The sequence below is a fragment of the Hetaerina americana genome, unplaced genomic scaffold (assembly GCF_022747635.1).
Source record: "Hetaerina americana unplaced genomic scaffold, ioHetAmer1.1.p SCAF_18, whole genome shotgun sequence".
Classification (NCBI taxonomy): domain Eukaryota; kingdom Metazoa; phylum Arthropoda; class Insecta; order Odonata; family Calopterygidae; genus Hetaerina; species Hetaerina americana.
This window is the reverse complement of record NW_027286741.1, coordinates 5,684,794-5,709,675: the sequence shown is the minus strand read 5'-3', so window position 1 is coordinate 5,709,675 and position 24,882 is coordinate 5,684,794. Positions and strand designations below refer to the sequence as shown.

Below are 24,882 nucleotides of genomic sequence, written 5' to 3'. Positions count from 1 at the left end.
ACTGGGAGAGGGCTCAGTATAAGAGGCTAGTAAACAAAAAGATAGTTTGGCAATATATACGTGGTGAAAGGGAAGGGTTCCAGACCTTTTTAAGGGGAAAGTATTCGGAATGGGTAAGTGGTGGGCAGAATGTAGAAGAAATCTGGGAAACATTTAAGGAGATAATGGAGGAGTGATTAAATAAATTTGTCCCGAAAACAATTATTAAAGAAAATACTGATCCAGAGTTCTACAACCGCAAAATTAGATCCTTGAAGAAAAAACTGAGAGTGATTCACAAAAAAACGGAACGAGAGCTCGGAATGGCTCATAATTTACAAAAAATTAGTTCATGAATTGAATAGAGAAAAGAAAATAGCTAAAGAAAGTTTTCTACAGAAAATAATCGGGATAGATAATGGAAATAAATTTTACAAGTACCTCTGGAGGAGGAAAGACAAAAGGGAAAACATAACAGCTTTTAAAAAAAGAGGATGGAACACTAACCGTTGGCAATAAGGAAAAGGCTAATGCGTTTAATAATTGGTATGCAAGTGTATTTAAGGTTATGGTAAATAAAGAGGATTCTGTAGATACATCTGAGTCAACAAGAAGGTGAAAAAATATTAAATACCAAAAGTATTAAAACGATGAGCGCAGAAGCTTATGAATATTATGAAAATGAGGGCAAATAAATCAAAAGGGCCAGATGGTATCTCAATTGACTAGCTTAAATTGGGTGGTAGTGTAGTTTCAAATTATATAAATCATTTATTCAACGTTACCTTAAACAATAATGCCCAGCCAAATGCTTGGAAGGAGGCATATGTTACGCCAAGTTTCAAAGGAGGAAATAAGGCACTAGTTGATAATTATAGACCGGTAAGCTTGACATCAGTTGTATGCAAGCTATTAGAAAAGATAATGGCTGATTATCTCTGGGACTTGTGGGAGAGCGAGAATTGGTTGTTTAGTCGCCAATACGGTTTAAGAAAAGGGCACTCTTGCGAAACTCAGCTATTAGGGTTCTGCCAAGAAATGTTCGACTCTATGGATGCGGGAATAGAAGTGGATGCTATAATGGTCGACCTGTCAAAAGCCTTTGACAAAGTTCACCACGATCGCTTCATGCTTAAGATGGGTCAATTGCCACTACACACAGATGGAAGAGTAATCTCTTAGGTCAAAAATTTCATGGAAGGTCGAACACAAAGGGTCAAATTAGGAAAAGTGTATTCTGAAAAAACAAGGGTAACATCAGGAGTCCCACAAGGAAGCGTACTTGGCCCAATCTTGTTTCTAATATATATAAATGATCTCCCAGTAAATATTAATTCTCAGATAAGACTTTTTGCAGACGACTGTATTATCTACAGGAAAGTCGAAAATGACAGAGACCATGACAAACTGCAAAGGGACATTAATAAAATTGCGGATTGGGCGACAAAAAATAAGATGGATATTAATATTATCAAATGCAAATCCATCACTTTTAGTAACAAGGCCAATGCAAACAATAGGGAAGATAAATTCTCAGAAAATGTCATCCCAAAAGTGATACTTGCAAATACCTAGGTGTATATTTAACTAAGGACTTAGGGTGTGGGCTAAATGCGGAGTACATCTTTAAGAAAGCTTTCAAAACTCTTAATTGGGTATATTCTATTGTTTCAGGCTTCACTTCGTGGAAGTATTTAATATCCATTACTAAAAAAGAAAGAAAGACTCGTACTTTTCCACAGATTTTATTATACGGTACCACGCGTTTCACCGACTTGCGGCATCATCAGGTACAAATTTTCGAAACAGACAGAGCAAGCATATATACCCTCAGGACAGAGTGGGGGCGGGGAGGGTTGGAAGGATTTGAGAGGGGTGGGGGCTCGCAGGTGCGTTGATGGATTGTTTTGACCATTTCCAGGCTAATTTCTCGGAGAGGAGTGGGGAGGGGTATGGGAATAATTGCTCATTACAAAGAGTCATGTTGGGGTTCACCAAGTGCCTTCTAATCTCTAATTGCTCGAGAGCGTCCATTTTTAATCCTTTTGGGAGTGTGTGTAATATCTCTGGGACAAAGTCACTGCTGTGGTTGAATTCTAGTAAATGCTTGGCGAAGAGAGAGTTGTTATTCTGATTTTTGTGACACCTAGCGTGTTCCTTGACTCGTAACTTGATATTCCTGCCGGTCTGACCGACATAAACGCTGTTGCAATCCTCGCATTTCAGTTTATAAATGCCTGATTTGAGAAGGCTATCCTGGGTGTCTTTTCCATTGGCTAGAAGTTTGGAGAGGGTTATGGGTGGGTAGAAGGCTGCTTTGAGTGAGGTGGGTACGCAGTTGGAAATCCTATATGAAAGATCTCCCAGAAACGGGATCGAGCACCACTTAAAATCTTTAGATACTGCGGGCTGTGATACGAAAATGCTTTTTATGGCCATTGCTTTTTGTTTTTTCTGTAGTAATGTGTCAATTAGTTTGGGGTTGAAACCATTGTTGGTAGCTATATTAGTGATATTCACGAGTTCAATTTTGAAGTTTTTGGGGGAAAGGGGGATGTGTAGGAAGCGGTGGATCATGGAGTGGAGGGCTGCGTGTTTGTGAGAAAAGTGGTGTGCGGAATCATTAGAAATTATATGGTCTGTATATGTGGGTTTCCTATAAATTGCAAATTCGTGTCTATTATCCCTAATTGTGATTTTCAAGTCGAGGAAGTTGATGGTGCCGTTGACGTCTTTTTCCATGGAGAAGGAGATATTCCGATGAAGAGTGTTTAGGAAATTAAGGAAGGAGTCTAACTGTCGGTTGGTTCCGGTCCATAGGCATAGTATATCGTCAACGTAATGAAACCAATAGCCCACGTTTTTGTTATGCTGATTGTCAGCATTAAAAAGATGTTCTTCTACAGAATTGAGGAAGACTTCGGCTAGGAAGGGGGACAGTGGGGAACCCATAGCTAACCCATCCGTTTGGCTGTAAAGGGTGTGGTTGAAACTAAAATAATTCTGGTCATTTTGATGAGGGGGACCAATTTGTCTGAGATATTTTGGGCAATGGTGGAATCCTTGAGTAGTTCTTCCACCCTAAGCAAAGTTTCCGATATTGGTACGCAAGTAAATAAATTGCTAATGTCGAAGGAGACTAGCCTCGCTTTTTCCAGGACATCAGTATCTTTCAATTTTCGGGCTAGCTCTATAGAGTTTTTAACTCCATATTTAGGTTTAAAACCTGTGACATCTCGGAGCAATACGTCTAATTTTCGTGCCAGAAGGTGTGAAGGGGCCGACACAGCTGAGATGACAGGCCGAATAGGTATGGCTTTTTTGTGTAATTTGGGGAGTCCGTACAACCTGGGGGCAGAGGGGTTCATTTGGATTAAACTAAATTTTTCCCTAGCATTTAAAAACTTACATTTGATTTGTGTTTTGAAGTCTGATTTTATCTATTATCTTTTGTGATTATTTGGGACTTGTGTGCCACCTGATACTGTCTATCAGCACATGTGTATTTTTCATAACGATAATAATAATATTTGAAATGATAGGTAGTATTTTCATTATTTACTTTTCAGTAAAAACACTCTAATTCAATATGGCTAACATGATAATCTGGCAGGCAATATTAGGTTAATATAGACGGTATTCCCCCCCTAGCCATGGGTTGCTCCTAGAGTAGGCATGATTTTTTCTTCACGTACTCATGTACACTGAAACTGCACCATGCAAGGTTTATTAATAGGAGCTAGGGTTCAGGGCAAGAAAACTAGATATTACATACCTATGATAATCATTTGGAAAACACCTATTTACTGACTTGTTCTCTAAATCCATCATTAATTAGTATTATTTTACTAAAAATAGCCTGGTTTTGGAATTATATTATGCTTATACATAGGTACAAAGAATAAGCAACTTCTACCCAAGATACAGGGTCTGTACAATAAGCATCATGACTGGTTCTCTGTAGCCTCAATGGAGCGATGGATGGGGGTCCGACCCCTCGGCTCGGTAGAAGGGTCCCCCACCACTCAGGCACACTTTAGTCCAGTCGCCTCCAGGCATGCGTTGAGACAGGAGGTGGATTTTTGTGACTTGTGATTGTTTGTGGGTGTCATCGCACCAGCATGGAGCTCACCATCGAGCAATGCTACGCTGTGAATTTGTACGTCAAACTTGGGAATTCCACGTCAAACCCCCTTAAACTCATTAAACAGGCTTATGGGGACGATGCCTTAAGCTGCACAAGAGTATTTGATAGGCACAAAATTTTTAAGGAAGGCCGGGAGCTCATCGAAGACGAGAACCGTGTCGGATGCCCGACAACCGCTCAAACCGATGCTCAGGTGGCCAAAGTGAAATAAGTTTTGGACTCGGACAGGCGTATAACCATCGCCCTTATCAGGAAGGAGACTGGCATTTCAGTCGGAACCATCCACACCATTGTAACAGAGGAACTTGCAATGGGGAAAGTGTGCGCGAAGCTGGTGCCAAAAGTCTTGAGCAAGGAACAAAAACTATCGCAGATGGAAATTTCGCAAGAAATTTTGGACTGGGTCCAGGAAGATGATGATTTCCTCCACCTGGCAATACCTGACTTTTTCTTGTTTCTGCAAAAAAGGGAGCTCAAAGGATATCAGTTCGACTCCATTTAGGTGGTTCAAGCAGCGACAGCAAAGGCTCTCAACAGAATTCCAGAAACCAACTTCCAGGAGGCTTTTGATGAGTGGCAGATGCACCAAATTAAGTGTATCCATAGAGGAAGAATGTATTTTGAAGATTATTAAGTAATTGTAATGATAACTGCAATAAATTTTGATTTTTGGAACCAGTTTCAGTACTTATTGTGTGGACCCTGAAGGAATTTAATGAAGAATGAAATGGAAATTGAAAAATACATCAGCCTATACAAAGGTATATTTTAAGTTTATCACTTCCCAATAAATTGTTATTTCTTCATTATCTACCATTCCTTCCCCACCTGCCTCCCATGAATCAACATTTTCTTTAACTAACTAACATAGTCATATTACCCATAAGTGGCGCACTGCCAAGTATTCCTCAGTAATTTCTATTAAATTACCTGTGGCTTGAAAATATCACTCGACCGACAAAATTATTGTGTTGAAAAGAAATATTAAAAGGCTATAGAGGTTTCCAATGTAGAAGGGAGGCATATTCACACACTTTTACATGTGCATCTTCGTAAATGCTTTGAAATTCAATGGATGTGTGGACTGAGAACACTACAATTTTATCAAGTTACGATGACAATTGTTACAAATAATCAAATGTTAGCTATTTTGTTACCAATGAGAAAACAACATTTATTGAATTTCATCCCCAACAAAGAAAAATTACAGCCCCCCCACCCCCTATTGAGGATAAATGGGTCAAATTAAGGGTTCTACTGCAACAAAATTTTTTAGGGATACATATTCAGGAGTCAGTATCCTGTGAAGTTCAGGGTGATGAACTATACCCTTAAGTTGCCACATGATGCTACTGCTCTATCAATCTATTTTGCATTTATTCACAGTAGACTTAAACATACCATTGCTGTCTGGGGGCAATCATATCATTCAATGCACCTCTGTAGATTACATAACTGAGAAGTAAGAATCTTAGGGAAAAGTTCCAAGGGCAAGCAGTTGTACACCTTACGTTAAAAGATTCAACATTCTAATTCTTCCCTGTTTATATATATTTATGTCACTATCTCAAGTTAAATGATTTTCTTCAAAAATAACTCTACGAAAATATTCTTATTACTGCTCCTGACTCCTGTTTTGAGTTTTTATTCTGTACACTTAATTATATTTTTTTGAGATATATATTGACTCTGTAAAATCCACTCAGTGATGTCCACTAAAAATATGAGTAGGCAATGTGAGGTATTCCACACTTGTATACAAACATGTCCTATAGGAACCAATAAACATCATTATTATTACTTTCAGTAATAGGAACTCAAACTGCAATGATAGAAAGTCATGGCAAACAAATGAAAGGGCAGTTGTGATGACAGAATGACAAAGTCATTGCTACAATGTCTTGCAATAATAAAAACTTTGCAAACTTCTACTGGCTTGGTGAACACTTGAGTTCAAACTTAAGTCAGCAATCCTGCTCTGGTTGCATTGATTACGTGATAAGGTCAAAGGCCTGGGAACCACAACACCTAGTCCCATTGCTGCACAGCCGCTACCTCATCCACAAATTTCTGGATTTCATGCTGCTGTGTTAGCCAATTCTCATGACAGGCCACCTGCTATGATTAATTTTTAAACAATTAAGGCGGGATTCCATATCCCCCCATTAGCATATGTATATCATTTATTATAGTAGAATCAAAGCGTGCTCATTGGAAAATTCAGAAAAATGCTACTTAGACATATAACTAAACCTGTCAAAGGTTTACAAGGTTGTATTGAAAGTAGGTACATTACCCATATCTCCAAAATTCAGTTTTTCCCCCATATTAATTGTTAGCAAACAATTTTTTATGACCTTTTGACATTACTGAACAAAGTGCTAAATTAGGTCCCTGCTTTTTCCATGTTGAGCACACATTTCAAAGGCTATCCCCTCCATGAATAATACTTGAAAAGAGCTTTAAGAGCGTGAATTAAACTCACAGCCACCTCCTCCCTCTAAAACCCTCCCAGAACGTCAGACCCACTCCCCAAAATTGTATCCACTCTTACGTCACATCTAATCCTTTTGCAATTATATTTCAAAGTAGCAACAAACTTCCCGCTAACGTGAATCTAATTTCTACCTTGCACTATTGTGCAATTCATAATATTTCATTATACATCTCATCTTATTTGTTATTAGAGAAAGCATGAATCAAATATTGCCTTTATCCTCTTCATTAAATGAACTGTAATGTTAGGTATTTATTCCATTAATTTTATTTATTTGATTTGGATTCTATATTCCGGCTTATTTACAGACCAAGGCTGAAGGCTGAGGAGGCTGAGTACAGGAAGGACAGCCCTGTGTTATCCATTACTCCCCACTCCCTTAGGTGTGGCTGGTCATAAGAGGAGGCCACATTCAGTGTGCCACCAATCGTGATCCTAGGAAAGGTGAGATATATGGAGGCTAGGGCAAGTTGCAAGCCTCTAACAGGTTTTCACTGTAGATCAAACTTCCCAAAATTATTTGGGTCAGTGTGAATCATTCACGCATTGAGAGAAATAGTGTTTCCAGCTTTCCTTAGTTAGTTAAATGCAATTACTTCATATACTGATGAGTAGTTAACCGTTACATTTGCAATAGCTGCAAATACATTGGATTGGAGGCAATGTGTAAAAGAATATCTTGGAAAAATGTAAAAATTGAACTGGAAAACCTGGAAAAATTAACAAATCAAATTCACTGGACAGGATATAAATGTAACTACCTCAAGTACTTCAAAAATCAGGTGTAATTTATGGTGAATGACAATTTCTCAATATTACTAGTTTTACTTCTACAGTCAGAAATATTAGCTCCAGTTCAAGATGCTATCAATACATGTCATTATTAATTTTCTATAAAATTGGAGGTGATAAAGTAAAATGTTTTCAATCTTTATTACACTACTATCACCTTTTTCATAAACATTCAGAATATCATTCCTTCTTCCCAAGATGTGTACTTTGCCTCAAAATGGTCTTAAAAAACAATATTCAAGTATTTTTTAAATCTATAACACTAAATAAAAATAAATAAATAAAATGAAATATATGTAAAATTCTACTACAATTGAAAAGATTACAAATCACTTACAGATACTGACACTAATTTGAATTGATGTACTGATTTCCATTTGAGACCTTAAGAGTTAAATGTCCTTTTTGCTTGAACCCCTTTCTTAAAGTACCTCGTTAAATAAATAGAAGTGAATTTGCTGAAGCCAAAGGGAAAATATTAATACCTGAATGATCCATGAATATAATGTTAGGATAATAAGTTTCAAATTTTCATGAGATAATGTATTAAATTTTTCGCATAGGTCATCAAAACCGGTTGACCAAAACTTAATGACAACTGTGAGGGTTGTGTATAAGCTAGAGTACAGCCTAGACTAAAAAAATCAAAAATTCATATGGCAAAAGGGTAGACATCTCACATTGCAGCCCCTGATAATAATCCTGCAAAGCCAGGGTTAGAAATTCAAATTGGGGATCAAGTGACCTCAATTAGAGATGGACCAAATGGCTCATTTGACTTCAGCAGTCAAGACAAGTGATGACCGTATGCAGATGGACATGAATGTGGTGGCCATTCGCATGTGGTATCTCAAGCAATTGTTAAAAATTATCCTGAATCAGATTGAAAGCAAACTGAAAAACATGGAACATCCCCAATTTGGACTGCGGGCTTCACTTTCTTCCGAAACATTGGTGAAAGGGATAGTAAAAAGGGAAGAGAAAGTATCATGCTTGCACCAGAAAAGTTTGAGTGACAGTGTAAGTTTCAACTCTTTTAATATTAATCATCAATTAACATTTCCCTTATCCATTCTGTTGTCATAACTGCTCAAATGTTTTCGTAACTTCTGTTGAATACAGAGCCATATGTAATCCTTAATATTCATTTTACAAACTTATTTCTCTTCCCTTCAATGTTGGTTGGAACACATTGATAACCGTTCATGGTTCAGCTAGATGATTCCGTTTGGACTTTAACTTTGCCGCTACATTATACCAGGGGGTGCCATAAACTTTTAATTATCACTAAAAATAATCAAGATAGAAACATGATTGCTGTATATTAATATAAGGGCTTCTCTAAATAGTCGTCATTCAGATTTATTTATTTTTTTTCAGTGTTTTTAATATTTCAAATGCCATTAATTTAGAATTAAGTAGATCATGTTGAAAACCATTGTTCAAACTCTTGAATGGCATCATCTTTTTGAATAATCTCAATCATTTTAAGAGTTATGGAAATAAGAAAGTCCCTTGGGGTACGACTGGGAGAATAGGGTGAATGTCGCAAAATTTCTGATCCACATCACTTTGATTGCTGGTTGCACCATGTTTGCTTCTGAAAAGGAATCGGTAGTCTTGTAACCCTGCTTTCTGACACCTTTGACATGAGCAGTTCATCGACAGTAATTTTTCTCACACTGCCATAGCTATTTCATTATAATTTAAATGGTTCCACTTTGGTCCAATGGGATAAAGTCATCCATTTTCTTGGTTGTGGCTTTATCACCCATATGAATAATAATGTATGTGTAGTTAGCACTAGCCAACAGAAACATAAGAAAAAGAAAAGAAACTGACACGTATTCAAATTTTCAGTGGTGTCATTTTCACTTGGTGGTTTTTCAGATGTAGGCAGGGAGAAGGATGAAAAAAGTAAAATGAATGGAGAGGGAAACAAAGAAATACTATTCTTAATGAAAGAGGAGAAAGTGTTGCTGGGAGAAGTCCATAGGAGGCAATAAAAGGGGATGTCAATATTTTGATTGGTGATGGAGGGCAGTTTGTTGGGTAAGCATGGTATTGGGAGGATAAGATGGCCATGTTGGATGGGTTGAAAGGAATCAGAAAGTATGCCGACTTGAAGAACGGCGGTTAACTATTTCGCAGGGCATGACATTAAGGTAAGCCTTAGAAATTTATCTGTGGTCTTGATTCCCAAGCAAAACCTACCTAACATGGTAATCAATTACAGTCAAATTTGCTCATGATGGGTTTGAGGGGACCAGCCATTTGGTACATCTAAAATACAGCATTGCCATGGATGTAGTAGGATCAGTCTTTTTTGCCATTAATCACCTGCATTGAAAAAACAGATCCTTCCCCATTTACCTTTCTCCCAAAGCATAACTTTTCTTCAATTTTTATTCTAAATGAATAAAATTTGAAAATATTTCCAACGCCCTCTGGTGCCAGCTCTTTGCTACAACCCTTTTAGTAATAGATACTTATATAAGCTCCTCTTTTGAGTCACACCATCTCTATAGTGTAATGCCATTTGCATTTAATGTATGTGGACTGTGGCATTGAAAATCTACATGTGAGCTATGCAGGTTTTGCTTCTTTCAAAAGATTTCGACAGTAGAACTCTTACAATAAGTGAATAATTATGCCGTACTGTACCAGATCTGTATTTTCTCAGCAAAATGCAAGAGAGAAATGTTAGGACACATTATGAAACTCGACATGTGAGTCCAAACACGCAGATCAGTTGCAAGTACGATTACCACTGAGCTTCATCCTTCTACAAGTATATGGATCACAGCATTAGGACTCAGACCCCACAAAATCAACACCCAGTGAGGTTGACTGTTCGCAACCATGGTGATAGGTTCACAAGAACCATTGTCTTTGGTTCAGGCTGCAAGAACAAAAGGTAAAACTTGATAAGAAAAAATCTCTATTGATCGAAGTGAAGGTAAAAAATTCTTAAGGGGACAATAATCCTAAAATTTCATAAAAGGAGATGCCATTGAAGAGCTGCAGCATTAAAAAAAAATAAAAACAGCGAAGAATGATGAATTAGATACAGGATGTGCTTGCAGAATGGCCAGAGCCATCAAGCCAGAGCCAACGACATCCATCTCTCGTCAATTTAGTTGATGACATAGTATCATTTTGCATATTTTAAAATTAATTAAAATATTTTACAGAGCATTAAGGAGTTCTCAATGAAGTTTTCCTTGGCGTCAAATACCCAAAGGACAGGTTTAGTCGAGCGGCAGCAGTACAAGTAGTCAAGTTAAGGGAGGTTTAAGTGCTGACAGCGCGAGAACAACTTACGATGAGGAAGGGACAGTTAGGTAATGGAAATGACAGAATTTCATCATGAAAGAGGTAATAATTGGCAATGAGACCATAGAATAGTTTGCTGTAGTAGTGATTTTATCTCATATACAGGACAATTAACATGTGCAACCTTGGGGAAGAGTAAAGGGACCGAGAACTCACTTCATTCAAGGCAGGATTTCATTACAAGTAGGATCGTTATAAATGAATTTTACAGTACTAATGGTAATAATATTGAGAAAGAGATCAAGAGAGATGTGTATAATAAGTGCTTTTTCTCAGTATGTACTGGAAAGAAGAGAAAAACAAAATATCACACAAGAAAACATTTTCTTTTATTGAAGCTACTCACCTACGATCTACGTTCTTCCTCCATGATGAAGATACCATCATGGAATGAAGAACCTCTGCCACAAGATCGAATTCATATCTTCAAATCTCTATAGCAGCCACTTTACACCACAGATGAAGACTTTTTTATTCTTGAAATGTGTAGTGAATTTTCCTTGTCTGAGATAGAGAGAGATCATAAGAACTTTGGTCTTGATGCATTATTTGATGATCTGTACATATCAAAGCATCATTTTCGGAGAAGAAAGAGTAGCTACAAATACAGCATGACCCTATGTTTATCCTACACAAATATGAATTTCAGGAAGACACTTTTACTCTATTTTTTGGATTATTCAACTGTAAAAAAGTCATTATAGGTGAATCCAATAATGATATCAGTCCAGTGTGGTGTACTGCCCGTACTTTTCTATTTTATCCAGCAATGGACCATCTGGGAGAACTCTTTTGAGTAGAATTGACCAAATTAAATGCACTTCAGTACCCTGGAGACTATTTTCAGAGAAGAGGAATTTTATTTTCTACATTGATGATATCCAATATTTGATTTGAAAATTAGTGCTAACATGAGACGTCATGACAAAGTATATCCAAGAGCCTGCCAAAATGCATGTACTAAATGCTCTTGTGCTCAGTTCAAAACAATACAAATGAGATTTTAAATTGCACATTATATTAAGCTAATTAATCAGTGCACCAAGGCAAATGAATGCATTTGCATGAAAACCAACATTTCTAAATAACATGTCGATTAGCATATCTCATTAGATTAGAAAAATAAATACAAATGATTCCACACAAATATTAAAGATAAAGAGAGCAAAGTATTCACTAAAATAAAAACTTAAAGAGATCATCTTTGTTTTTATACATCTAGTCTAAGCATATAATTTTTAACCAGTTTCATCACTGATTCATAGAAAACTTAAAAAAAAAATGTGAAATCAAACACTACTGAAGCCAGGTTTTTTTTAATTTTGACACTATAAATTAGAAAAATTAGTTTCCATTTTAAGGAAGAGCCAAGACTTCTTGCTGCCACTGTCATATCCACTAATACACTTCACTCATTATTTTTTTAAAACAACTACGCAGGTACTTCGTCACCTTATTTCCAACATGTCACATCAATTCCTAGACCAAAACATGAAAAAAAAACACAACTTCAATGAATGAGGTGAGAAAGTGTCAGCAGGGATAAAGGATATCATAGTGACCAGGTCGGTACAGAAGATGTACTTGAGGTAAAGTCCCTTCTGGGAAGTCATGAGCAATTACTTCAGCTGAGTCTCCGCGATCCATGTAGCGCACACGCACTCCCACTCCAAGTGCTGTACTAAGCGCAATGATGTGGATGTGGTCACTTTCCTTGTACATGGGTTCCACCTCCTTTAACATGAAAAGAATTTTACAGATGAAATTCAGGGTATTATTTTATAAAGTCTTAGCGTAGAAAACCATAAACACAGTAATCAACCAAAGGGTTGGTTTGGTAGGTGATGACAGAGTTCACCCAGTATTAAGCCTGACGGCGTGTTTCACACATCAGGGCAGGGAGGCCAGTTCCTTTCCCTGTCCCAGTTATGGTTTCCCAGGAATATCTGGTGCCAAAAAATCACATAGCTTGGGTGGAGCTGCAGGTGCCCAGAGAGGCTTGCCTGGGAATTGAGCCTATATAAGCTGTAATGATACTATGCCATTGATAAGTCTGATAAAAATGATTGTTGAAACACAAGGTTTGCGTTTCAAGTATCAGTAACAATTTTTTCCTGACGTGTGTATGGCGTGTTGAATTCAGACTGTCAGTTAAGTGTGAACAGGATTGCAGATCGCAATGACAGTGCAGACACTATTATCACTATAAATTTGAAAACTCGTCTTCTCAAAGATCTTCAGAAGGATGACAAAAGGAACAGAGTCGACTGTCTGCTTGCAAAAACCTTCATGCAATGGCATCCCAAAGAGTTCCCAACACCCTTACAGTCCCCCTGACTTGGCACCAGGAGACCATTTTCTATTGCCAAAAAAGAAATCCACCCTCAAATGACCCCACCATGGGACCCTCAGTGCCGTTGAAGAAGCTCACATGTGTACCCTTAAGGACCTTCCGGAATCCACCTACCTGTCCAGTCATGGAAAGGTCGCTGGCAAAAGTGACACTTAAGGGATATATCATTCAAAGAATTTTGAGGCATTGTGGCAATATCTGAAATACATCTATTTCGCTGACACTTTTCCCGATGTTTTATAGATACCACATACATCTCAAAAATATTGCACATGGACTATCAATTAGGCAGGATTTTACTGCACAAGCTTTTCGAAGGCATATTGCGTTCATTCCTCGACAGAGCATTCTTGTGAATTGTTTATTTAAATAAGGAAACAAGTCTGTAATACTAAGATGAAAAGCTTGTTTGTATGGAAAACACCATTCATGAAACATACAATCTAGCTTACCTGGAATATTATAAGTTATTATTGTAGCCACCGATATGACAGAGAAACTCTAACCGAAATCAATTAATTTTCAGAGAAATATTTATGATACCACCAGGGAAACAAGAAAACAAATATTTACTGGCTAATTTTAAAGTTGCATTAGTAGTAATTAAAGGAGGTGACAGACAGATGAGGTAATTCCCGATCCCCTCAAAGTTTTGAAGCCTCCTACAAAATGCAAAACAAAGTACACTCAAAGATTCCTTCCTCATCTCTCCCTCACATTTGTCAAACTAATTTAATTTAGGGACACCTAATGCTGCCAGAACTTTAGTTTAATCTTTGAATTTACATAATTTTTGTACAGACTGCTCTCCACATAAATCAATGCAATCAAGAAGTCAAATTGCAGTTATTGAAACCTGGAATTGTACGTAAAACCCACTGATTCACATAAATGATGAGCCAATTTTTATCAGATTTTTCCTCTACATTTCCTTAACAGTAAGTTTTTATGTTTACCTCATGCATAATGATTCACTGGAATAGTTTTCTGATAAACTGGTTTTTAATGAGATATGTTAATAAATTTTTAAATGCTCTTCAGACTGTTGCCCAACAGATCTGCTGTTGTGGCATTCTGCACTGGGCAAAATATTATGTCTTCTGTTTCCCAATAGGAGGGGCTGTTTCAAAGATCATATAAAATAACATCGCAGTTCCAAACTGACCTCAGTTGTAGAACATTTCATTTAAAAATTTATTAATTTCCCTTGAACATGGTTAAAAGAAAATTTTACAAAAAGTTAAAAAGAATCTGGATATTCTGCAAAAAGTATACATGAAAATAAAAAACCATATTTATATGGTATCATATGATATGAGAATTTCTGTATATCATATGATATACAGAAATTCTTCCTTCGTGAGAAGGCTTACTCTTAAACTTTTTACGATGGTTAGGCCATTTTCATTTACAATTTCACCTGATTGTATGACAAAGTATATAGACACAACAGGATGACAGTAAAAATATGTGAATGTAATAAGCTATAAGGTGATAGCTACCACCCGGAAAATTGTTTATTTCAGTACACATTTTTTTAGCCTATTAAAAATGCTCTATTTCTAGGTGTTTGATACAGAGAAGGTATTCCTCCACCCACTATATGAGTAAATATCTTTTAAACTAAGAGCATAAGTGTAATTGTTCTGAATAATGCAAAAAATCATGTATAGAGAAGGTACATTCATTATACCAGCTAACAATTACTGAAATACATAGAAAGGAAAACTGTACTACCTGGTGACAGAAGTCTGCAACTGATCGAGCACCTTCAATGAAATGTTGATAAAATGAAGAATCCCGTTGAAGCTGGCCGGAAGTAATCAATCTAAGGTATACAACAACATAGTCCGAGTTGCCTTGGTCATTGAAAACCCTATGGAGTTCATCATCGGGGCTGCTAGGGGATAGGTCAGAGTGATGTTTCCCAACTTGATCAATCACCTCCATGAACTGAAATCAAATATATGAATGAATAAAAAATATTCAATTGTTCCCGGCTCAACTTTGTGGAAATTCATTTTAATTAAATGAAGATGTACATGATGATGACCCTTGAGCGTTGAAACTGGTTGTACGTGAATAAAAGACAGTGGAAAGATACATTGTATTCTTCATTTAATTGATAAAAAATATAATAAAAGATTGGTCAAGCATACTTAGCGGAAGGGAATTGGCACGCCTATACAATGAGAATACCATTTTCAGTCATGATATAAATATGGCATTCGCATAAGTAGATATTAAATATAACTTTACTACTCCAAAATTCCATGATAAAATAAAACCTTACCAATTGGCAATGAATTTAAAAAGGTATTTATGACTTCCATATGGGTATAAATAGAACCAGATGGCACACAATAAATATTCACACTAAGAAATACTTCATATTGTACCATTAATATTTGCCAATTTTGTTCACTAAACCATCAATGCATACACGGAGAATAAGTTCTGACAAACAGTTTGTACGTGCCTTAAAGAACAGAAACGATATTTATTTATGTAAGCACGTATGTGTTTGTATATGTGGCTGGAAGCAAGAATTTTCACCGTCAGATCCAGGATGAAGTAACTGTTGGTGAAATCTAATTGCAGGGAAATTATTGCTTGAGTCACTTCTGAACCGACACTATGTGACAGCTCTTGTTTTCACAACAAATGACCACATATTGGTGCAGGCACCCTATGGCATCTGTAAAATACTCTTCCATATAAAAATTGCTTAGACTATTTCTTGGTGCTTGATACAGAGAACTTATACCTTCTCCCCATTCTATATGGATGAAAAATGACATATGGCCATCTCATTCTAATTTTTTACATAGCTTTGAAGCCTCCATTTACCAAATAAAAAGTCAGCCAAATAGTCTAGATTTTAGAAGAAATATGTACTAATGCAGTCAATATGATACTCATGAAAGAAAAAAACATTAAAACCAAAGACATCACCCATTTTGGTAGCTTAATATAGATTACAATAGCTATTTTTCCAACCTATTTTATTTTCAATTACATAGGTGCATCAATCAATACGTGGTAAGAATAGTAGTAGTTATAGGTTAGGTGACCAACAGAAAAGGTCATTTGCACCATTAGGGATGGATGGGAAAGGAGGAACGGTGGAGAGAAACCTAGCATCGGTATTAGCCTTCTCTTGTCAAAAGGTGCCAAGGGGTCCACAGTTTAATGTCCCATCCGACGGATGTCGTACTCACTCAAAGTGCTCTCCTCAGAGCGCCTCAAGTAAAGACAGGGATACAACTGAAAAATATCTGCTGCCTCCAGGATTCGAACCCAGTGGGAAGCCAGTGCACTAGCCACCGAACCATCCTCACCTCCTCAATCAATAAGAGTATATATTTTTTTATAAACAAATTCTATCTTATTTAGCCTTATTCCCCAAGTGATTCACCTTTTAGTTCAACTTAGTACAGTAATGTGAGTAGAAATATAAGCATATAGGAACTGTTGAGGTACAAACAATCTAGTATATCGAGACAAATTGAGAAAAATAATTTAAATAACATGAATAAAACAATTGAGCATAAGGTGCAATATGTTCACCAAGTTAATTCAGCAAAACAATTGTTTCGTGAACTTTATTAATTCAGGATTCACTGCATGGAAGTTGTACATATCCATAACATCAAAATCAGTGCACTTTTTCACAGAATTTACAAGAAAAATACATTTGAAAGAATTGCCATTTCTAAGTTGTACCCCATCCACATGTCACTAAAATTATTTCAACAAAGGCAATAGAATGCTTTACTAGTTGCACTTTGTTATGTCCTCCATATCTGAATTCCTTACGACCATTCCTTAGATCACAGAGGAAAATGGATTTGCAATGTAAGTTTTCATTTTAATTAATTTTACTTAATTTAATATGATGCTATTAAATTTTAGAGTGAACATGAGCATGTTTTCTTGATGATTTTTAAATGCCCTATGTTCCAGGATAGGGTCAGAGAGTAACTATTTGCCTTTTGTGAAACATTTATTCTTTCAAATTATTTTCCACCGATTCAAATGTGAAAAAGGGGTATCAAGAAAAACTAACAGAGTTCTTAAATTGTATGGTTCAGCAAAGAAAAACAAGAACAATTTAACATGTACATACAGCATTAATAATATAAAAAAGCCAATGAAATGAACTACAAACTTGCAACATGATAAAATTTGTGGAAAATTTATTTTCATGAATTAATAAGTCATCATAGGCACTGGTGATTATTTTATGAAAAAATGAACACATTTATTATTGAAAGATAAGCCTTTTTAGATCTCACAACAGTTTTACATAAAGAAAGAAAAAATACAGTTGGGACAGTCAAATTACATTCCTGAGATTCTGTTTGCATTGCAAATGATGAAAGAAAAATTAGGCATTTCCCAGGCATTATCAGGCCTCAAATACAGCAGTAATTGCGAATTAAAAGGCAATAATGAATGAAAAATTATGAGAATGGATAAGAGTGTGGACAGAGAACTGTTAAGATGTAATGCCAGCTGCAGTAAGACAACAGACAGCAATGTTGAAAAATATCTCATTACATTTAATGTCACAGGAATACAAAGAGCAAGACTTATCAGACAGACACATTTATGGATAATCAATATATATATTGATTGATGATACTGGTGACTCAAAAGGTGGAAAAACATGCTCCTTTAAACTTTTAAAAAGTTGTCAGCTATTTCTGGCATGGATATTATTAAAGGCGCACCAATATCAATTCAAACAAAAACATTTGTAAATGCTTGGACAAATATAGTTAGGAAAACATACAGCATTTCACTTCCAATGGCTTTTAGTAACAAAAACACTTTCTTCGTCTCTTTCAGTTGTTTAAAAAAGCTTGAAACTATTTTTTTTTCTCGTTAAAATAAAGCATGCATTAGCCTCCTTGTTTTTCCTTTGTTTAGAGCCTCCTTTTCTCTAACCCACCATATCTATTTTTAATTTGTCCTCCCTCATTTCCTAAGTCTTGATTACAACCACGATGGAGTATCTTATCTAATTATAAATAGCATTACATAGCTTTTCTAAGCTCCCTTCACCAACATTCTAAGTCTACAATTTAACATGGTGTTATCTCTAAACTATGTAATCCATTTTGAGCAATACTTAAAATGTAATCCATTTTGAGCAATACTTAAAATGTAATCCATTTTGAGCAATACTTAAAAACAATGTCTTGTTTGTTGCAGCCTGAATTCCTTTCCACCCACTTCAAGATTAGCTCAGGAGTGAATAAAACCAGCCAGTTATTCAATCATTTTTCCACTTAATTTCATTTTTAAGGTTAACTCAAGTCAAGGTTAGTCCACCTTATCTGAAACACTAAGGAAGCAAGGCACTTGAGGTAAAAAGCAGAGAACCAGTTCCTACCCATTTGAAATTTATAAATAATCCCCAGTAATTATTGGTACCATAACATCACACTTGAGGATCAATGAGCATACGTTATACAATTATATATAGCATTTCAGAGTCCTTCCAAGTTCCTCTCACCAACACTTCGATCACTTTCTGGTTTTCAGTGACTTCATCAGGCATTGAAGGTAGGACCCGGAATTCAGAATTCATAGTTGACGGTAAAGCCCTTCCAATTTACTGTTCACTCCATTTAATGAACTTCATGCTTGAATCACAATTTCTTCTATTACACTCTACTTTCATTTAAAATTTAGTAAAAACATAAAAAGCATCAACAAAAGCGAAAGACAAGGTAAGGAGTTGGAATGTGGATATTACATGAAGGAGGGGTTGGAATAATGGATGATAAAATTTCCAGAATAAATTGAAAGGTGATTATCCTTACCGTGTCATGGAAATCTTCCACTGTGAACTGAGGAAAACCGAGAGCAACCAAATTTTCTTTACTTTTGGCTGCCAACTCCCTGAATCTGAAATTTTTAAGTGAGCTATGAATATTCTAAATCCAAATAATTTGAAACTTCCATGGTCATAAAATGTCTTCACATACCTATTATATTCCTCTCTATTATCAAGAAGTTGCTCTAAATACGCATAACTAAAAGCTCTGAAAAAGCAATTTCCGTCTGGTCTAGTTCTTCTAATATTCTTGTAATTTTTCCCGAGATTTAGAACTTTCTGTTTATAAATATCATCTCCATTGTATTCTCCTTCAAGGGATGATAAATCTTCTTTATCCCCAACGAGAGGGATTGAATCTGATATCTGAGAGGTCAAAAAATAATTGAAGCATAAGAAAACGATAAATGAAATTAATACGGGGATAGAAATGAGCATTTGTGTTCTGACGAATGCTAAAAACCTTCATAAGTTGTGATAAACACTATTGACATTTAACTGACTAACCTCTTTTTCAATTTGCCTTTGTTGCTTCATGATTAACTCATCCTGGTTGACACCTAAGAAGTGCAATAATGTCCAATGAGAATGATGAGTGATCAATTGGCTCTTAATAATCAATGTAGGATTCAACTTACTTGGGTCAAACTTAGCTGCTGGTGGTTTACTTCCCTCCATTTTCTGTGAGGTGGAGGTGAACAGCCAAAATAGTGGTACCTAATGAGTTACTTCTTCAGATGTCATCTGTGTGATCAAGTAAAAATTTGACAGATACAGCACACAAATAAAATATTATTCCCTATTTTGCTCGAAGTCTGCAGAAAAATATAATCAATGAGTAGCGTTAACAATATTCTTCACCTCAACCTTAAAACCTCAATCGTTACATCCAAAATACTATTTAAATGCCCCGACTACATTAGCGGGGGAGTTTAAATCTTTCTCAAATTTACTCATAATAACATAAGTATTCAATTTCTCTTCATTTTAACGACACTGAAATCTACCTGCGATCCCACAATGATAATCATACAACAATGACAGTGCACCCCTTATGACACGGTCGCCATTTCAAAGTGTATGTATTTGTACGGTAATGCACATTTGTTGCTATTATTTTGTAAAGAAGAACAGATAAAGGGCTTCTACATTAACTTCAAACATTAACGATAAATTGGGACTACATCATAAATGAATTACAAAGGCAAAATAGATCCAATAAAGCACCAACAACTTACAAATACAACATATTTCGAATACGCACAACGTTCCCATAATTCCACATATTATAAATAACAAACGACGATGATCGCGTAAGTGAATTTTCGCGGTTTTTCAACTGTGTCATCATCATTCAATAGTCTTTAGAGCTTGAAATATTAATGTATTGTTCACAATAGACTTTGCTCTACAGTTTTCAATAGTGATACAGAAACTTGGACGCTTAAAACACTTATCAATGGAGGAGACGTGAACCTACTTTGATGTTTAGTTCATTTATTTGAGTCGATGTCATTCCTAAACCGGAAGACACATGACGGTAGACGTTATGTTTAACTTATAACCAGAATTAATCACATTAATGGTCCTAAAACCTACGCAGTAAGCTGTAGTATCATTTTAACTATTCTAAGTCGAAATAACTAACCAATGTTGATGGGACAAATGAAAAACGTGTTTGCTGATATTTGATCACAAATGATGCCGGCCTCCCTCTCCATCCCCTACCCCAGCATGAGATGATTACGTTTCAGGAAAGTACCTTGTTGATATTAGAACTAAGGGATTGGTCATTTATAATACAGCTTTTTGTTTAATGCTACGAGTCCAATGAGCGGCCACACGTAGTTTATTTGGATTTGTTGAAGTGCTTTTTTTTTAATACTTTATCCCTTTTATCAATATTACTTGGTTCATTTTCAGTATCAAGCTCAACTGACCATGACTACACTTTATTATTTAATGACCAAGTAACTATTTTTCCCGAATATGGAAAAGGTAGGTACTTATTATAAAATGTCAAATATATTAAAAAATCAAGAGCCCCTAATTATGATAAAACTGCTAAAGGTTGTACTTAATTAATCCTCATTTTCCCCGTCATTGTGTTTTGAGAAAATGTCCAAATTTGTTTTACCTAACAATAAACAAAATACTCTATGTACCCTCTGGACACTGAGTTACGGGATTTATTTGGTGAAAATACAAAGCATTTAAACTATCTTAACTTTGAATTGTATACTGCATTAAAGAAAGAACTGTTGGAAGGACCGTTGGCCTTATTGGTTTTCGTCATGGAATTTGCATGTGCATCTGACCATATTGGTGACTGGAAAATCATGGAAACCCTATACTTGCCAGGGAATACATTTTTTATTGAAAAATGGGGAAAAATTTTTTAATTCACATGAAAAAGATGTTATACATGAAGAGTGCACATTTTGAATCCACTTAAGTTGCTTTAATTGCTTAATCAAGATGTAATCTACTGACCAATCCATTTCAAAGGCTTGATAATGTAAGGACAAGTCCTTAGGAGCTGATAAATCTAACAAGGAATGTTAGATTTATCAGCTCACACCCTTTTGGCTATAGTAAAGCAGACCCAAAACCAACCCATATGATTTGACCTCTGAAAATGGAAAACATGCAGAACATGTGGAGGAGTGGATCAAATTCACCCTTCAGCTGTGTCAACCTCGACATTTTCCTACTCCTCTCTGAGGAAGAAAGTATCAGAGCAGTCTATTTCTTCCATGTCCAAGAGAAAGTAGGTAAATGACTCACTTTAATCCCCTGAGCAGCCTATCTTTACTCATATTCCGAGGGAAGGTCATGCCAGAGTGACTCACTAGAGGAGCTCTAGAGTTTACGACTTAATTTTTTTAATGTTTATGATTTCAAGAAAGTCCCAAAAAACTTCATCTTGCTTCAAAAGATTCAACATCTCCCTTGACAGCTTGTACCATATTTGGTTCTGAAAAGGAGTCAGCATTTGTGGAACCCTGCATGCTGACACCTTTGACATGTGCAGTTCTTCATGAAAAATTTTCCACGCACTGTCATGGCTCAGATCAGTCTTCATCATGATCATTTGGAAGATTTCTCTTTGGTCTTATATGAGGATAAAGTCCTCCACTTTCTTCACTGGAGCAGCATCGCCTGTGAGTGATGGTCTTCCACTTATTTGATTGTTTGTGAGGGACATGAGGCCAGTTTGAAAATTACTTTTCCTCCTCACAGCTGTGTCACATGATGAGCTATCATTTCCATAAACAGCCATCATTTCATTATGGATTTACTGGGTACTATTACCTTTCAGAGTGGGTCGTGGCAGTCCAGTGGGTAGAGCGTTGGACTGCCGACCAGAGGGTCCCGGGTTCAATTCCCGGGCAAGGCACTCTGGGCACCTGCAGCTCCACCCAAGCTATGTGATTTTTCGGGTACCAGGTCTTCCTGGGAAACCATAACCGGCACAGGGAAAGGAACTGGCCCCCCTACCCTGATGAAGTGTGAATTTCACACGCCGTATAGGGCTTAGTACTGGGTGATCTCTAACTACTAAACCGACCTTCAGGTTGATTACTGTGTTTATGGTTTTATTACCTTTCAGATGCAGTACCTTAATCACACCGCGAGCCTCTGTCTTCTCCATATTGCACGTCACTTCAACCTACAGCTTCCTGAAACAAAACAAATCAACATTATTAATTTACAACAGTATTTACAAAAGGACAATGAATATGCAGAATTAATTTTATACCCACACTCAGTTATTTCTTTGTAATAATTACTTAAAAACAATACCACCACACATGCTTCCAGTATTCTATTAGTTTGGGGTGGCTTTAGAAGCTCCCAAGTCTTGTTTACAAATGTACAAAAGTTGTATTATTTAATCAATAGTGTCATTTGAAGGGAGAAAATATTTCAAATACCATCTTATGTATTCCATCCTCTAAAAATAGATATTGATGATAAAATTCACGAGGGTATAATCAATTTAGCTACACATTCCACTTCATAGGGTGTCACAGGATTTGATTAATTAGGTGAATAAATTTGAGAAATTGTGACTTTCAATACAATATACTTGTATATTTTTGGTTCTACTAGTTCAGCATGATGTTATTCCAATACTGGTCCCTTAATTAAGTTAATCTGAAAAAGATATGTTCATGATTCTTACAATATCAGAACCCAAATGTTGGTTTTGATGTGAGCAGTTGTACCCATCCCCACACCTAATCCAGTAAAGGTAAGTGAAATACGGACATATTGGCTAGGTGGCAACTATTTTCCCCTGGACAGTCATTTAATATCCTAGTATAAGGTAAATACAATTTCACTTATAAAATGTAAGGTGGCCACTGTTATGATTTTGCCCTGCTTAAGCTCTCAATTGTTCCGCATAAAGATTTCTCCAGTATTTATGTATAATAACCTCTCAATTAGAGAGATATTGAGGACCACAAAATAATAATTGTAGTGCAGTCAGCAGCAACAATAATCCAAAGGAATTTCTTTCATTGTCCTCACCATTTTATCATGGAGCCATTGGTAACGGAAATGGGCTCTGGGACGTGATTGTCTCTCCCTCTCATAAATACGAGGGTCATCCGGAAAGTAGTACCCGTTCGTGCCGCATGAAGTGCTGACGACGCGAGTAGCCGCTGGACGAGGTCAGATAGCTTCAGTGGCTTGTCTGCCTTCTCTGAGCCAAGTTGCGTGACGCTAGCATTGCCTGTGTTGTTTCTGTGATTGTTTACAATGTTTAAAAAAATTGAGAACGCCGCCAGTTGTGAAGTGAGGGCAGTGATTAAATTCCTCAATGCAAGAAACGTTCGCCCATGTGATATTCATCGCCAATTAAAGGAGGTGTATGGAGACAATGTAATGGACGAGTCGTCTGTTCGGCGGTGGTGTCGCAACTTCAACATGGGGAGGGGGAACACACACGACGATGAGCGTTCGGGGAGACCGTCTGTCATTACAGACCAACTGGTGAGCTCAGTTGACGAATTTGTGAGGAACGATCGGCGCGTCACAATTGATGACATCTGTGAGCATTTTCCCAATGTTTCTCGAACAATTGTTCATGAAATTGTTAAACACCATCTGCATTATGCAAAAATTTGTGCAAGATGGGTCCCTCGCGTATCTCAATGAGCTGGCGGCGAAGGACTATGCAGCAGGAATACAGAAACTTGTCACACGTTATGACAAATGCCTTAATTTGCTTGGAGATTATGTTGAGAAGTAGTTTAAAGTATCCTCTTTCAAATAAAATTTTTTATGTTTGTTAATATTTACTTTTGTGTCTTTATTTCACGAACGGGTACTACTTTCCGGATGACCCTCGTAAAACAATATGAAATTTTCTTTTTAAGTTAAACTCAACTTCACGACCGCAAAAAACATTCTCGTAGTTATTCATAACTAACATTCCATGTAACGCCCAAGTAGTCAAGTCAATCCCCTTACATTACAATGATGCGGATTTGTTGAAATGCCAGTGCCAACAAGGTTGCTGTAGCTGGCAGCATTGTGAAAAGTTCCCATTAACGTTAACATGATACCAAACATAAAAACATTTGTGTGCACCTATTTTTAAATGAAAAGGCAAGTGAAATGTCTTTCTAGATTGTGCCCACTTTTATATTTCAAAAAGATTAACCTCTAGATTATTTTAATTCAAACCGGTGTCCTTAAACAAATTCCGAGAAACTGTGTGAGATGCCATGAAAGTAGCTTTTGATAGAGTCATTTGCTATATGTACATTACAATGCAACGATTTCAGAGTTTAAACATCATTTGCGATTAAAAATCCCGGTCAAGATGAAAGATTTTTACACTCTGAAATTGTTGCAGTGTCCATTACTCAGTTTACTCCTTTATCTCAAAAGGAAACTGATAATAAAGCATTCTT

The 24,882-nt window shown here is 36.5% G+C and overlaps 1 protein-coding gene across 4 annotated transcripts; it reads right to left on the bottom strand.

Annotated features, from left to right (window-relative positions):
• Positions 1–11,591: 11,591 nt before the first annotated feature.
• On the bottom strand, positions 11,592–20,230 carry LOC139687247 (ubiquitin thioesterase otubain-like). 4 transcript variants are annotated; one of them, XM_071584384.1, is made up of 7 exons: positions 20,191–20,230; positions 19,591–19,696; positions 19,460–19,512; positions 19,104–19,318; positions 18,939–19,023; positions 14,842–15,057; positions 11,592–12,485 (listed from the first exon to the last, which is right to left on the bottom strand). In XM_071584384.1, the coding sequence occupies exons 2-7, from the start codon at positions 19,628–19,630 to the stop codon at positions 12,285–12,287; spliced, it is 810 nt and encodes a 269-aa protein (XP_071440485.1). In that variant the 5' UTR covers positions 19,631–19,696; positions 20,191–20,230; the 3' UTR covers positions 11,592–12,284. The 4 variants fall into 4 exon arrangements, with proteins under 4 accessions (XP_071440485.1, XP_071440483.1, XP_071440484.1 ...); XM_071584382.1 differs by lacking the exon at positions 20,191–20,230 and adding an exon at positions 19,814–20,177; XM_071584383.1 differs by lacking the exon at positions 20,191–20,230 and adding an exon at positions 19,960–20,177 and having other exon boundaries at positions 19,591–19,767.
• Between the last annotated feature and the right edge of the window lie 4,652 nt (positions 20,231–24,882).